A 14,371-nucleotide genomic window follows, 5' to 3' on the forward strand; every position below is an offset into this window, starting at 1 on the left:
ATGTCTTGCCTGCCTCTCATGTTAATGCTTTTGAAGAAGAAATGTTTTATTTATTTTGATTTTTCGAGACAGGGTTTCTTTGCGTAAGCCCTGGCTGTTCTGAAACTCATTTTGTAGAGCAGGCTGGCCTCAAACTCAGAGATCCAACCACCTCTTCCCCCTGAGGGCTAGGATTAAAAGCAAGGGCCAACACACCTGGCCTTTTTTTTTTTAAATAAAGAAAGGACGTTCATTATATACCTGTGGCTGGCTTGGAACCTGCTATGTGGACTGAGCTGCCTCTGAACATGCTGGGTGGTCTTGACTCTGTCCTAGCAGGTTACAAGCCTGGACCACTAACCTTGGCCCTGGTTGTTGTAAATCACATGAAAACACAGGAAAAGCATCTAGCAGCACATGAGAATGTCTCTGCATAACATTTGTCTCCATTTATCCCTTTCACACCCTTGCAATGTAAAGGGTAAGGACCAAGCCGGGTGGGGTGGCGCACGCCTTTAATCCCAGGGCTCAGGAGGCAGAGGCAGGCGGATTGCTGTGAGTTCCAGGCCAACTTGGTCTACAAAGAAAGTTCCAGGACAGCCAAGGTTACACAGAGAAACCCTGTCTTGAAAAACAAACAAAAAAATTAAAAAGTTGTTTGTTTGGTTGTTTTCTTTTCTTTTCAGGATTTCTTTATTTATTATGCATACAGCGTTCTGCCTGCATGCCAGAAGAGGGCGCCAGATCTCCTTATAGATGGTCGTGAGCCATCATGTGGTTGCTGGGAATTGAACTCATGACCTTTGGAAAAGCAGTCAGTGCACTTAACCTCTGAGCCATCTCTCCAGCCCTGTTCGGTTGTTTTCAAGGCAGAGTTTTTCTGTGTAGCCCAAGCTGTCCTGGACTCAATTAGTAGACCAGGCTGGCCTCAAACTCACAGTGATCTGCCTGCATCTGCTTCCCCCAAGTACTAGGATTAAAGACGTGTATGCCACCATGGCTGGTTAACAAACAAAACAAAACAACAACAAAAAAGTTCTAAAGAAAGCATTCACTGGGTGTGGTAGTGCACACCTTTAATCCCAGGACTCGGGAGGTAGAGGCAGGAGGATCTCTAAGTTCGAGGCCAGCCAGGTCTACAAAGTGAATTCCAGCACAGCTATGGCTACACAGGGAAACTATGTCTCAAAACAACAACAACAACAAACACAAAAAGAAAGCATTCAGGAGGTAGAGGAAGACAGATCTCTGGTTGTTTGAGGCCAGCCTGGTCTACATAGCTAATTCTAGGCCAGCTAAGCAGTCAAAGCTGCATAGTGAGAGCCTGGGGGTGGTAGACAGGGATTAAGCAGTCTTGAACTGCTGGGATAAGCATATTTGGATTAAGCAGCCAGGGAGGCAGAGTATTGAGCACAGCTGTGTAGCTATGCCAGGCTACTTATCACTCCGAAGTCTTTTTATAAGCATTATCATTGATAGGGCACTGCTGCTCTCATCTGGACAACCTCAGTCACCCTATCTTCAGCTTATAGTGTTGTTATCCTCTCCTTCTCTACCTTTTACTCAAACGACTCCATCTTCAGTAAGAGGGTTACCTAGGTCAATGACAAGATTAGGCATTACTGCAACCCTTGCTACTTCCTGCACACAAACATGACGTCTGAGAACAGACTTTGGAGACAACGTGTTGGTCTGGCTATGAAAACAAAACAAAACAAAACAAAAAACAGAACAAGTGTGGGTGGTTCTGTCACTACAACTCCAATTTTTTTTGTTACAAGTCATGATAGCCCACACCTGCAATCCCAGCACTTAATAATCCAGACGCAGAAGGATTGCCTTACATTTGAGGCCAACGTGATGAATATAGAGAATTCCAGGGCAACACAGAATGTCAATAAACAAACAAACAAAGATAGAAACCAGCCACCGATAAACAACTTCTAGTTTTGGATATCCAAGCCAGTAACAGATCAAGGGTGAGGTGGAAAGGGTCAAGAGGGCGTTGCGCTAAAGTGCTACTAGGGTACAACCAAGAGTCTGCAAAAATAGGTCGCTTGATATGTTACCTTTCACTACAGCCATGGTCGCACTCTCCTGTAAAGGTGTTTTAAAAGAATCAAACCCAAAGACTTTCTTCAGGGTGCTCCGGACTCGCCGCTCCCGGTCGATGGGAGTGGAGGAAGGGCAGGCGCTCATCTTAGCAAAAAAGCAGCAGCCAAAAGGTTAACACAAAGATGGTCAGAGGCTGTCACGGAAACCCTCTGTCTAGCCTAGACGTTTCTTCGGTCACTACAATCTGCTATGTTGCACTTGAACATACTCTCAAACAGTAAAACTGAAGGCTGAATTGCTTCAGGCAATACATTACTGGGGAGTTAACACTATTTCTCCCCTTTAATGAAAAATTAAAAACACTGGACTTTCCAGGCCAGTAGAACTGGCCTAGGAACTGGCCCACAACAATTCCCACGAACGTCTTCAAACCCGTCTGGAGAACTTGGAATCCTTTTTCTAGGGTCCTTGTTCTAGAAGCAAAGCCATAACGACCGTTCTTCCCTCCAGGAGACCCCCTCCTCCCCACTTCTTCCTCTGAGGCTCCAAGTCAACAGTTTTCGCCCTTCACCAGTCGAATGCTCCTCAAGATATCGGAATCCAGGCTCTTTTAGGCTGCCTCTGCAGCTTTTCCAAGAACACTACTCGTTCATGCTAACTCAGAAGCCAAAACGCTCAAGAAGCCAAGGTAGAAGCCGCAAAAACCTTACTTCCGTCTCGTGATGATGACGTTTCCAAGCGCCCGGGCTAAGAGGCGGAGACATGCGTAGATACAGCCATTGTGATTGGCTTGCATTCTGGCGCGGAGTCTCCTGGGATCCGGAAGAAATTGGTTTTCTCCGCCGCTAATTCGGTCTATGAGTCATAGGTGTGAGCCCTACGGTGCGGTGAGAATAAGATGGCGGGGAAGAAGAACGTCCTGTCGTCTCTTGCAGTTTATGCGGAATATTCAGACCCTGAGTCTGATGGCGAAGGCGGAGTCGACGCTGTGGGCGGTGTGGCTGGTGAGGCTTTGAGCTGGAAAAGGGGAAATCGGTGTCTATTACGGTTAAAAAATGCTCCTTCTCTAGCGGGATTTGGGGAGAAGATGCTCTTGTACTCCAGGTAGCGGATCCTGGAATCCCAAAGCGCAGTCGATATCCTAGGTCACACAGAGCATTAGAATAGAACCGCTAATATTAATGATCTCCCTTTCTGCGATCCTCCACAAGGCATCATCGTGCTGGCCAGAGGATAGACCAAAGGGTGCCGCATCGTTGTCTGGTCCCACTCGTTCGTTATTATTTTGGTCGGGGAACAGAGGATTGAAATGTACCTGGAATGAAACTTGTGTTTCGTTAAATTGGCTACTTTTTAGGTCCTTAAGTGTGTCTTAGAGCTTTTAAAAATACATGTCTCTAACCTGCGTAATTCTGTAGCTTTAGGATCGAATGTGCTGGACATTCCTAAGCGTTTTAAGGCTCTTGGGTGTTTTATTGAGCTTTTTTGAGTTTTCAAAGCCTATGAGTAGTTCTGTTGCCCTCACACTCCAAATCACGAAGGGAACAGATTTCTTGAAATCATAGAGAAAACAGATTACCTTATGATATATTCCTGAGCTTTGGGTCTTCTCATTTGCAAAAGTAGTGAACCATCTTGTGCATAGAAGGTGTTTTTGAGGTTGTCTGTGACACAGGATAGAGATGTGTATGTCAAAACAGAAGTTTAAGCAACCTGCTGAGCTGCTTCAAAGAGGGGGGAGGCTTCAACTGGCCTAACAGACCAACAGCATACAGATTACACACACACACACACACACACACACACACACACACACACACACTGCTGGGAATCAAACCAAGGGCCTTATACATACAGTAGGTGTTAGGCAAGCACTCAACTACTTAGTTACTTCCCCGGCCTGTACTAAAAATATTAGCATGTGATTTTTTTTCTTTTTTCTCCACATCCCTCCATCCCCGGCTAGGGTTTCTCTGTGTAGCCTTGGCTGTCCTAGACTCATTTTGTAAACCAGGCTCGCTTTGAACTCACAGAGATCTGCCTGCCTCTGCCTACCTGAGTGCAGGGATTACAAGCGTGCAGCTACCACACCTGACTTAGAATACAACTTTAATTTTGATTTTTTTTTCTCATATATATGGTGAGGCCTGTGCATGGGAGTTAAGTTGCCCATAGTGGGCAGAGGGAGTCCGTCAGCTTTTCTAGAACTGGAATTACAGGCAGTTGTGAACTGCCTGATGTAAATACTGGGCTCTAAACTGTGTCAGGCTCACAAAGATCTGCCTGCCTCTGCTTCCTGAGTGCTAGGATTAAAGACGTGGGACACCACACCATGTATATTATGCACTCATAACTGCTGGGCCATCTTCCAAAATCCCCTATTCTTGTGTGTTTTGAGATCGGTTCTCTATAGTCCTGGCTGTGCTGGAACTCACTCTATCTACCAAGCTAGTCTGAAACTCAGAGATCCTCTTCCTCTGCTTCCCAAGGATCAAGGATGTGTTCCACCACTTGTGGCCTCAATACCCCTCTTCTTTGTTTTTCTATTTTTCGAGACAGGGTTTCTCTGTGTAACAGCCCTGGCTGTCCTAGACTCACTTTGTAGAACAGGCTGGCCTCAACTGGCAGAGATCTGCCTGTCTCTGGGATTAAAGGTGTGCACCACCATGCCCGGTTTAACAACCCTGTTCTTTATTTATTTTATTTTATTTTTTTGATTTTTCGAGACAGGGTTTCTCTGTGTAGCCTTGACTGTCCTGGACTCGCTGTGTAGACCAGGTTGGCCTCGAACTCACAGTGATCCACCTGCCTCTGCCTCCCAAGTGCTGGGATTAAAGGGGTGCGCCACCACCAGCCAGTTCACAACCCTGCTCTTAATTTGTCTTCCTAAGTGCAGAATCTAATCTGAGCCTATAGTACTTTACCCAAGACTTAGGTTCCCTTTCTAGCTTCAGAAATAATCTTGGCCATTCAATTTTCAGAAAAAATTTTGCATCCCTCTCTCTCTCTCTCTCTCTCTCTCTCTCTCTCTCTCTCCTCTTACAGAAGAGAAAGGTGGCTTGGTATCCGATGCCTATGGAGAAGATGACTTCTCTCGCCTAGGGGGTGATGAAGATGGTTACGAAGAGGAGGAGGATGAGAACAGTAAGCAGTCGGTAGGTAAATCCTCCAGATCCAGAGCTGTTCAAAGCAGTGTTCCATCTCATGGTTAACTCTGACCCTCTGTTTGTTATCAGTTGGCACCCGGTGGGGATGTAGCTCACGGGGGAGAGGGCTTTGCCTAAGCGTGCAAGAGCGTGATCCCCAGCACCACAAGAAGAAAAAAAGCTTGATTATTTGAGGAGGAGGAGGAGGAGGAGGAGGAGTTCTCTTAGAAAATTAAGTTGGTTTTCAGGCCAGCCTGGTCTACAAAGTTATTCCAGGACAGCCAAGGCTACATAGAGAAACCGTGTCTTGAGGAAGGAAGGAAGGAAAAGAAAGAAAGAAAGAAAGAAAGAAAGTTAAGTTGGTTTTCTACGTGGGCCATATTGTATTAACTTTTCAACTGAAGTTTTGGGGGCAGGTGTTTAATATTTCATTTTTGAGATGAGGTCTCATGAAACCCAGACTGGCCTCAGGCTTGCTGTGTTTAGCCCTGAGTTCCAGATCCTCTTGCCTCAGCCTCCTGAGAGCTGGGTTATAGCAGGAACCACTATGCCTAGCTTGATTAAGTGGGTGTTTTCTGTTGCTCTGTGAGTTTACCTAGTCTTTCCACTTGTGTGTGTTCATCCTAAGTAGGTGTCATTTACATATCTATTGTAACTTTGTATTATTTTTAATCTTGGTTGGGGTTTATTGGTGTGCTTCGCTTTCTAACAAGGTAAGGAAGGGAAGTTACATTCTTATCCACTCTTATTATTTGTTATATTTTACTTGGGGTATGTGTCAGAATGCCCCTGCTTCTTGATCACAGATGTCCTTATTATCAAGAAGAATTTTAGGGCCCACAACCACCTGAGCAGTCTGGAAGGGAAGAGGCAAGAAAATCCAGGCTGTTGATTAGCACAAAAGGTATCAGAAATTGAATTTGGATAGTCAGGCTGTCACTTAGAAACAATGTTCACTGAAACACTTGCAAAGTTGGGCATGGTGGCACCCTCCTTTAATCCCAGCACTTGGGAGGCAGAAGCAGGTGGATCTCTGTGAGTTCGAGGCCAGCCTAGTCTACAAAGTGAGTCCAGGACAGTCAAGGCTACACAAAGAAACCCTGTCTCGAAAAACCAAAAAGAAAAAAAAAAAGAAAAGAAAAGAAAAAAGATGCTTTTGACTTGAGCAGTATAGTGGTCCGTGGCTGCAATTTTAGCATTCAGAGTGACATTCAGGAGCATAGTCCTGTCTCGGGTAAATAAAAATGGAGACTGTGATGTAGCTCAGTGGGGCAGCGATAGCACCTGCTTAGCCTTCTCGGGGCCCTGGGTCTGATCCCCAGTATCACACAAAACCAACAGCAGATAAAACATTTCACAGAATGTGTTTTTTATTCCTGCCTTTAGCTCACCTATTAGTGATAAGTCAGAGTTGAGTAAAGTTGCTAAGAATCCTGAATGTTTGTATGTAGCCAGGGGGCTGTTTCCCAGCGTCAACCACATATATCAGTCATGGTGCTTCGTGGCCTGTAATCCTAGCACTCAGGAGATGAAAGAATAAGAGTTAGGAGTTCAAAGTCATCCTTAGCTAGAAGGAAGGAGGGAAGGAAGCTGTGTTAAGTTCTTTGGCTTTTCTTAAATATCTATGTGCTGCCTTGGCACCCAAAGCTGTTCTCTTTAATGCATTTGCACGTGTGTTTTCAAGATAGTAACCTACATTTGCTTTTTGTCATATTCAAGTTATGTATGATTATTTTAGTTTAAAAATAAAACAAACAAAAACCCTCTCATCAAACCCCAATATATTAGCATTCTGCCAAGATCTATCTTTGATTATCTAGTTGATTGATTTCATATTAAGGAAGTTGTGTAGGGGGCATTGCAAGCCTTTCATTTATTGGCACCATCCAGGACACTTGTCTCAAAACCATCAGTATAGTTTGTTCACACTTAGGTGCTGTTTGTACTAACATCTGGAGTGCTGTGTCATGTTTGGGTTAAAGTGTAGTAGATGGCTCACACATGCTTCTTCTTAGCTTTTGACCTTACTTGCATTAATGTTTGGTGTAATTGTGGGCGTATGTTGGAGTATTCAGTACCCCCGTAGTTTTGACTCAGGCAGACTTCATTGAGTTAAGGAAGAGGGCTACAAACAGTGGATCGGTGGCAGTGATGTGAATGCACACACACCCTGAAAGGCTGTGCCTTGCCCTTTAGTCCTCTCTCTCTGGGGTCACTTGGTCTGGTGATTTGATGCCCACCTTCCCGTGTGTCAATGCTGCTGGCTTGAGGTGCTGGCGTCACAGCACCTAGTGTTGAATAGTGTGATGGTATTCTAAGTAACTGTGGGTCTGAATGTCAGCGAAGTGGTAGACAAGTTCATAACCCTGGCTTTACTAATGGCAGTTTGTCTTTCGACCCTGTGGCCCAGCCTGACAGCTGAAGTGCATCTTCCCTCTCTTTACATGATTTTGTTCAGGAATTTTCACTGATGTAGATGATGACACTGACTTAGAGCTGCTGATCTCCCTGGAAGCGTCTCCTCTTCCTTCGCTTGACTAGTTCTGGGCTGTGTGGTAGGGAAGGGTTCTTGGTAGGAAAGCATCTTGTTTACGTCCACAGCTGGTTATGTATGTAAGACTCTGCAGGCCCACTCCTTTTAAGTTTAATCCTCTAAATTCTTTGTCTTGTAGGAAGATGACGATTCAGAGACTGAAAAACCTGAGGCTGATGACCCAAAGGTATTTGGTGTTGGCTGTGGCGGGTGGCTGGATTCAATCAAGGCTTTTAACATTCTGACTCATGTCATATGTGGGGTCAGGATGTGTCCCCCTAGCACACAGAATGTGGACATTTTCTGGGATAAAGGCAGCTTAATGAGGAACTTTAGGGCCACTAGGAATTTCTGGAGCCGGATTCTTGCCAGGATCACGTGAAACTTGAGATCAGAAATACAAGAGGCCAGTCTGGGTCCTTAACCCCTGCACTTGTATCACTGCGGGAGTTTGTGGAGTTAGATGAGGCAGTGTTTCTAGAATCAAGAAGGCATGGGGCTGCCTTGTCTATTGTGGCTTCTCTTAGGGGGGTCTGAGAAGGCAGGACGACATGAGGCCTTGCTGGAGTTGTTGAGTCCAGCCCTCCACTCTCAGTCAAGCATGCAGATGTCTTTTTTGAAGCAGTGTAGCGCTTTCTTTTCCCCAGCCTGTCCGGTAGCAGCTGAGAGCAGCAGGGACTCTTGTCACAGTCTTTAGCCATCAGTGGTAAGGAAGGCCCAGCTTTGCTGTGCACCGGGGATTGGAAATGTGCTTTTTGTGGAACCATACTTTATGACACAAACGTTTTCCCTTTTGAGACTAATCCCATGGAGGAAGGAACACCACATTCCACACTTGCAAACTGCTCTGAAACCAGTCAACACCTTCAAGGTGGCATAAGTGAAATACAGGAAAATTATATCTGGTTGTAATATAAAACAGTTGTCTCTCATTATCTGTGGGTGATTGAGGTTCCAGGACACCCCACCTTCACCCACTATAAGTACCCAAATCCACAGCTTCTCACAGTCTTTATTTAAAATGATATTTGCATATAGCTTATGTGTATCCCCTTCCTAGTCTCGGGTCATTGCAAAGCTACCCGCAATACCTGGTACAGTGTAAATCATCGCTACATAGTATTGTTCAGAAAGGATAAAAATCCACTCATGTTCAACACAGATGAAACTTAAAAATATTTTTAAGCCCACAGTTGTCCGAATTCATAGATGTGAAGCCTGTGGCTGTGAAGTGCCAGCAGTGTGTCTGAATACATGGCGTGAGCCGTTCCTTAGTGGGCCTGACCTACCATTGGAAACGGCTGCACAGCCCTTGGCATACACTCAGAAAGGCAGCTGAACACTGAAAATGTGTTGTGCTAGGGATGCAACGTTGGGCACTAGTGTGCAAGAGTGGACAGTGTGGACCCCAGAAAGTCGGGGCAAACTGTTGTGTGCAGAGTGAAGAGAACCCAGGCTATAAGAGTGCACAGTGTGGGTGCAGAAAGTTGGGGCGAGCTATTGTGTGCAGAGTGAAGAGAACCCAGGCTACAGGAGTGCACAGTGTGGGTGCAGAAAGTTGGGGCGAGCTATTGTGTGCAGAGTGAAGAGAACCCAGGCTACAGGAGTGCACAGTGTGGGTGCAGAAAGTTGGGGCGAGCTATTGTGTGCAGAGTGAAGAGAACCCAGGCTACAGGAGTGCACAGTGGGGGTGCAGAAAGTAGGGGCAAACTTCCTGTTTGCAGAGTGAAAAACCCAGGCTAAGAACTGGCCAGGAAGGGAAGCATGAGGCAAGTGCTGTGCTCCCAACAGCAAATCCTGAGGAAAGAGGCAGCCATGTGGAACACAGAAGACTAACTGTTCTATGTAAGAGAAGTTAATAAAGAACAGGGGACAACACACACACACACACACACACACACACACACACACACACACACAGAAAAAGAGAAACTTAGGAGGAGTGTGACTGTGTCTTGAGTTTGGCCTTCTCTGCTCATTCCCACGTCAAAGCTGGAGAACCTTCCGCTGCAGGCCTGGTGGCTGACTCTTGTAACCCAGCACCTGGAGGGTTGAATTGAGAAGACCACGGAGTTTGAGGCCAGCCTGGGCTACAGGTGAGGTCTGGGCCAGCCTGGATTATAGGGTGAAATTCCTGTCTCAAAAGAACAAGAACATAAAAACAATACACAAACGGCTAGGCGGGGTTGCACACGCTTTTAACCCCAGCACTGAGGAGGCAGAGGCAGCAAATAGGTCTGTCTGAGTTTGAGGTCAGGTTGGTCACACTATGTGTGAGACTCTGTCTCAAAAACAACCCCACAAAGTGAAAGGTGTGTAGCCTTTACTGTATCCACATCGATCGTTTGAGCTTCAGATCTTTCCGCAGAATGAGTTTTTGTGGACTATGTGTGGGCATGACTCAGAACAGAGAGTAACCTGAGTTAGCTCTCTGGAGGGTAACTGAGGGCCTAGCAGAGAGACCCTATCAGCGTAGATGGCCTGCGTATCTTAATGGCGTCCTCAAGGACCAGACCCTGTCCCTATCATGTGACTTCAGGGTTCTGCCTCTGCTCGCCTCCTGCTAGGCTGACACCACTCTGCTTTCCAAGCAGAGCTTTGTTTTCTAATACATTTAAATTTGTTGTAGTGTTTTGTTGAGACTTATTTATAGTTTTCATATTTATCTATCTCTCTCTCTCTCTCTCTCACACACACACACACACACACACACACACACACACACACACACACACACACACGATGTATGGGTCGGTGCCTACTGATGCCAGAAGAGGTGTCAGTTCTGGAACTGGAGTTATAGTTGGTCCTGAGCTGCCATGTGGGTGCCCAGACTTGAATTTAGGTCCTCTGCAAAAGCAGCAAGTGCTTTTAGCCTCTGAGCCCTCTCTCCAGCTCTGTCAGATTTAAGTTTTTATTTAAGTTTATGTGAGAGATTTTGCTCTAAGCTTTTGGGTTGAGTAATTCCGCTAGAGCAGGCCTTCAGTTTAATCATTCGTTTGCTTAGCTAACTAGTTGCTGTGAGGTTGTCTGTCCACCAGGTGGCACTCTCTACCTTGCTCTTCAGGATCCATTTTTAACTTGTCTGTAGGGGTCCTCGAAACATGTCAGCTGGTGACACTACAAGTGTAAATCCAGAGAGCTTCTGCTCCTTGTATATATTGATGTCGTAGAAGTTAAACCAAGGTGCAGGCTCTGTATCCCCAGCACCAGGGCAGGATGGAGACAGACAGCTGGACAGCTGGACAGCCTCAGAGCTCCCTGGCCAGTCAGTCTAGCCAGATGTGAGCTCCAGGTTCACTAAAGACCTGATCTCAGAGAATAAGGTAGAACACAGTGTAGGAAGACACTAGACTTCTACCACTGACCTCCATGCATACGTGCGCATGCACACACGCCCACACATGCAGACAACCACATGAACAGTAAACTCAACTGGCAGCTTCCTAAAGCAGTTGCTCTGTTTTGATTTGTTGTTTTCTTTTGGGGTTACTTTTTTCCAAGACAGGATTTCTCTGTGGCCCAGGCTGTTCTGGAACTTACTTGATAGATCAGACCCGCCTGCCTCTACCTCCCTAGCATTAGGATCAAAGATGTGTACCACCACACCTGGCCGTTTTGTTTTTGAAAGTCTCAGTGCTGAAGCCCAGCCTGGCCTGGAGTAACCAGGCTGCTCTCAGATCCTCAATAATCCGCCCACCTCAGCCTCCGGGCTGTCTCTAAACACTTTGAGGAGGCCTTTACTACACACGATTTCTCACCACCAGACCAGGAACTGCAGGTTTTTGAGTGTTGACACATATTGTTCTGCATTTGTTCGTTATTACTGGTGTCATTAGACAGGACGTTAAATGTTAGCGGGCTGTCAGGTTTACAGTGACGTTTCTGGTGTTCTAGTAAGCTCCCCTTGGGAGCGGCAGTGTTATTGCCAGCATGCTGTTGTTCACTTTTGATAAAATGTCTGTGGAAGACCAAGTGGGCAGAACCAGTCAGCCAGCCTGTCATGTAGAGTTCCACAGCTGGTTCAGTGTGGACCTCAAGTCACACGAACACACTTGCCTTGAGACAGCGCCTTTTATAGCCTCAGAAGTGTTTGCTGTGCCCCTGTGTCATCACAGGTGTTCAATAGATTAGCTCTCAAGGGTCAAGGCAATAAAATGAATCACTTTTACCACTTTGTGAAGGATGTTCTTAAGTGAAATTTAGCTTTTTTTTTTTTAATTGATCTTGCCATAAAAGCAAATAATGGCAGCCAGGCAGTGGTGGCGCACGCCCTTAATCTCAGCTCTCAGGAGGCAGAGATAGGTGAATCTTTGTGGGTTCAAGGCCAACCTGCTCTACAGAGTGAGTTGCAGGACAGCCAAGGCTACACAGAGGAACTTTGTCTGGAAAAACCAACAAAAGAAGCAAATATGACTGCTGTTGGGGTAATGTAAACTCTCCAGGCCCCCAGGGATCTGCAGGCCCCTCCTTTGGTTTCATGCCTTGCTGCCCTGGAACTCACTGTGTAGACCAGGTTGGCCTTCAGTGTGCAGCAGTCCTCCAGCCCTTGTCTCTGAGGTGCTGGGATTCAGGAGTGCTGCCGCAGCTAGCCTGCAGAGCACTGTTGGAGAGCAGAATCTGTGGGTTGGTGATAGCAGATAGTGGCTTGTTGCTTTTACCGTTCTATGAAAGGCTGTTCCACAGTCGCCTTTGGTGTCCTGAGTTCCTGGGGGCCAGTGGCTGGGTGCAGGGGTGAGACTGTCAGGGTGACACAGTATAGCCCAGCATGGCAGAGACGCTCAGGTTCTTCAGGTTTCTGATCTAGCTTTGCTTGAGAAGGCCCCGAGGCTTGGTGTCTCTTCTCTGGAAATGAGCATCATACTAAATCTCCCCTTTGTTTAAGGAGGATGTAAGTGGAATAGTGCTGCGTGCTGCCATCAGCAGCATCATTGACCTGCAGGGTGGTGAGGCCTGTGCCCGGAGCCTCAGTGTGGCTAGAGAAGAGCAGGCCTGAAGGTGAGGGCACTAACGAAGAGCAAAGGAACCGGAGGGAGGGTCTGGAGACAGCCGATCCTCATGGTCTGGTGTGTGAGAGTGGGGAGGGAAGGCAGGGGCAGCACAGCTACGTGGGAGAGGTTTGCCCTGAGAATACTAACAGCTCTCTGCCATCTCTGGCTAAAGTGGTTTGAGCTCTTCATAGGGTAGTAATCTGTAGAAACTTTTAAGGTGGATCTCTGTGAGTTTAAAGCCAGCCTGCTCTACAGAGCGAGTTCCAGGACAGCCAGGGCTACACAGAGAAACCCTGTCTTGAAAAACAATAAAGTAAACACTGTTTGTCATTAATGTTCTAGTTTGAGTTGCACTGAGGTTCAGGCCTCCCAGGAGAGGGCATGGTTATGGTAGAAGGACAAAGTTGAGAATTCTTTTGCTATTAGCTGACTTAAAAAAAAAATTAATGTGGTGTGGTGGCATACACCTTTAATATCAGCAGTCAGGAGACAGAGGCAGGTGTATCTTTGTGAGTTCACGTCCAGCCTGTGTAGTGATAGTTTTGTTTTTTGTTTGTATGTTTATTTATTTATTTGAGACATGGTTTCTCTCTGTAGTCCTGGCTGTCCTAAACTTGCTTTGTAGACCAGACTGGCCTTGAACTCACAGTGATCCTCCTGCCTCTGCCTCCCCAAGTACTGGGATTACAGTCATGCACCACTACGTTTGGCTGTGACATTTTTAAAAGAGAATTCTGGAATATTGGCTTATTTAAAAAACAGAAATATAAGAATGTGCTTGCATTTTTATCCCAAGTGTGGGGCTGTTGGGGCTGCGTCAGACTGTCTGACGCAGCTGACTGTGATTTGCCTTGTGCTCTAATAGAAGCATGGTTTTGCCAGCTGCAGATAATTTCTGAGATTGTGTAACGTTTGGAATTCTGGGAACTTTTCAGAGGGCATATAAATACAGGAACCCAGAGGCAGGGTTGGTGCAGTTTGTCACTATCCCGGAGGCGGGGTAGTGTCAAAGAAACAGAAAGAATAAAAGATAGGAAAAGGAGACCCCACAAAGTAGCTACACGACTGCTCTGTAGAGGGCGCTCCAGGGATGCATATTAAAGTTTATGTATCTGCGTACAGGTATGCTGCGGGGGGGGGGGGGGGGCATGTGTGTGCCATGGTGCGTATGCAGGGGTCAAAGGGCAACTTTGGAATCGGTTCTCTCCTTCCTCTGCGTATGTTCTGGGGGTGGAATGCAGGTCATCAGGCTTGCCCAGCAAGTGCCTTTGCCCTCGGCTCCATCTCCTTGTCCCCTGGTACTTTGTTTTGTGAGACAGGGTCTCACTGTGTGGCACAGGCTGGCCCCAGTCCGCCCACTCTCCTGCCTCAGCCTTTGAAGTACTAGGATCACAGGCACCCACGACCACAGCCAGCTGATGCCACTCTGATGTTTGGAGTCATTCCTGTGTGCAGAATCTTCCATGTGGGAGACTGAATAAGATGGTAACTCCAGACGCACCTACATGTACAGAATATGTATAATGTACATGTGTATATGTAAAATGTATATGTGTCATAAGTCTGGCTCTTACATGCTTTGATCACTCAACAGAAGGTGGTGCTGCTGTCCTAGAAGAGGTCAGACCACGGTGGCAGTCCTCTGGCTGCACTGCACTTGGGGCACC

General features: G+C 46.6%; 2 protein-coding genes across 7 annotated transcripts in view; one reads left to right on the forward strand and one right to left on the reverse strand.

Moving 5' to 3' along the window:
- RECQL5 (RecQ like helicase 5) overlaps positions 1–2,763 on the reverse strand; it is a 39,247-nt gene extending 36,484 nt beyond the window's left edge. For 4 of the 5 annotated variants that reach the window (XR_014772767.1, XM_084747808.1, XM_084747809.1 and 1 more), the window contains exon 1: positions 2,049–2,763. Coding sequence is in view for 4 of the 5 variants with exons in the window: in XM_084747808.1 (XP_084603934.1) it covers positions 2,049–2,178 (130 nt within the window). In the remaining variant the exon portion in view is untranslated. The remainder of the gene's footprint in view (positions 1–2,048) is intronic. The other variant, XM_084747807.1, reaches the window with a different exon arrangement.
- A 98-nt stretch (positions 2,764–2,861) lies between these two features.
- SAP30BP (SAP30 binding protein) overlaps positions 2,862–14,371 on the forward strand; it is a 35,283-nt gene continuing 23,773 nt past the window's right edge. The window contains exons 1-3 of one of the 2 annotated variants that reach the window (XM_084747818.1): positions 2,866–3,038; positions 5,080–5,189; positions 7,853–7,900. In XM_084747818.1, the coding sequence (XP_084603944.1) occupies positions 2,933–3,038; positions 5,080–5,189; positions 7,853–7,900 (264 nt within the window). In that variant the 5' untranslated portion in view covers positions 2,866–2,932. Of the gene's footprint in view, positions 3,039–5,079; positions 5,190–7,852; positions 7,901–14,371 lie in introns of both variants that reach the window. The other variant, XM_084747819.1, reaches the window with a different exon arrangement.

Source organism: Acomys minous (genome assembly GCF_964271855.1).
Source record: "Acomys minous genome assembly, chromosome: 12".
Lineage (NCBI taxonomy): Eukaryota > Metazoa > Chordata > Mammalia > Rodentia > Muridae > Acomys > Acomys minous.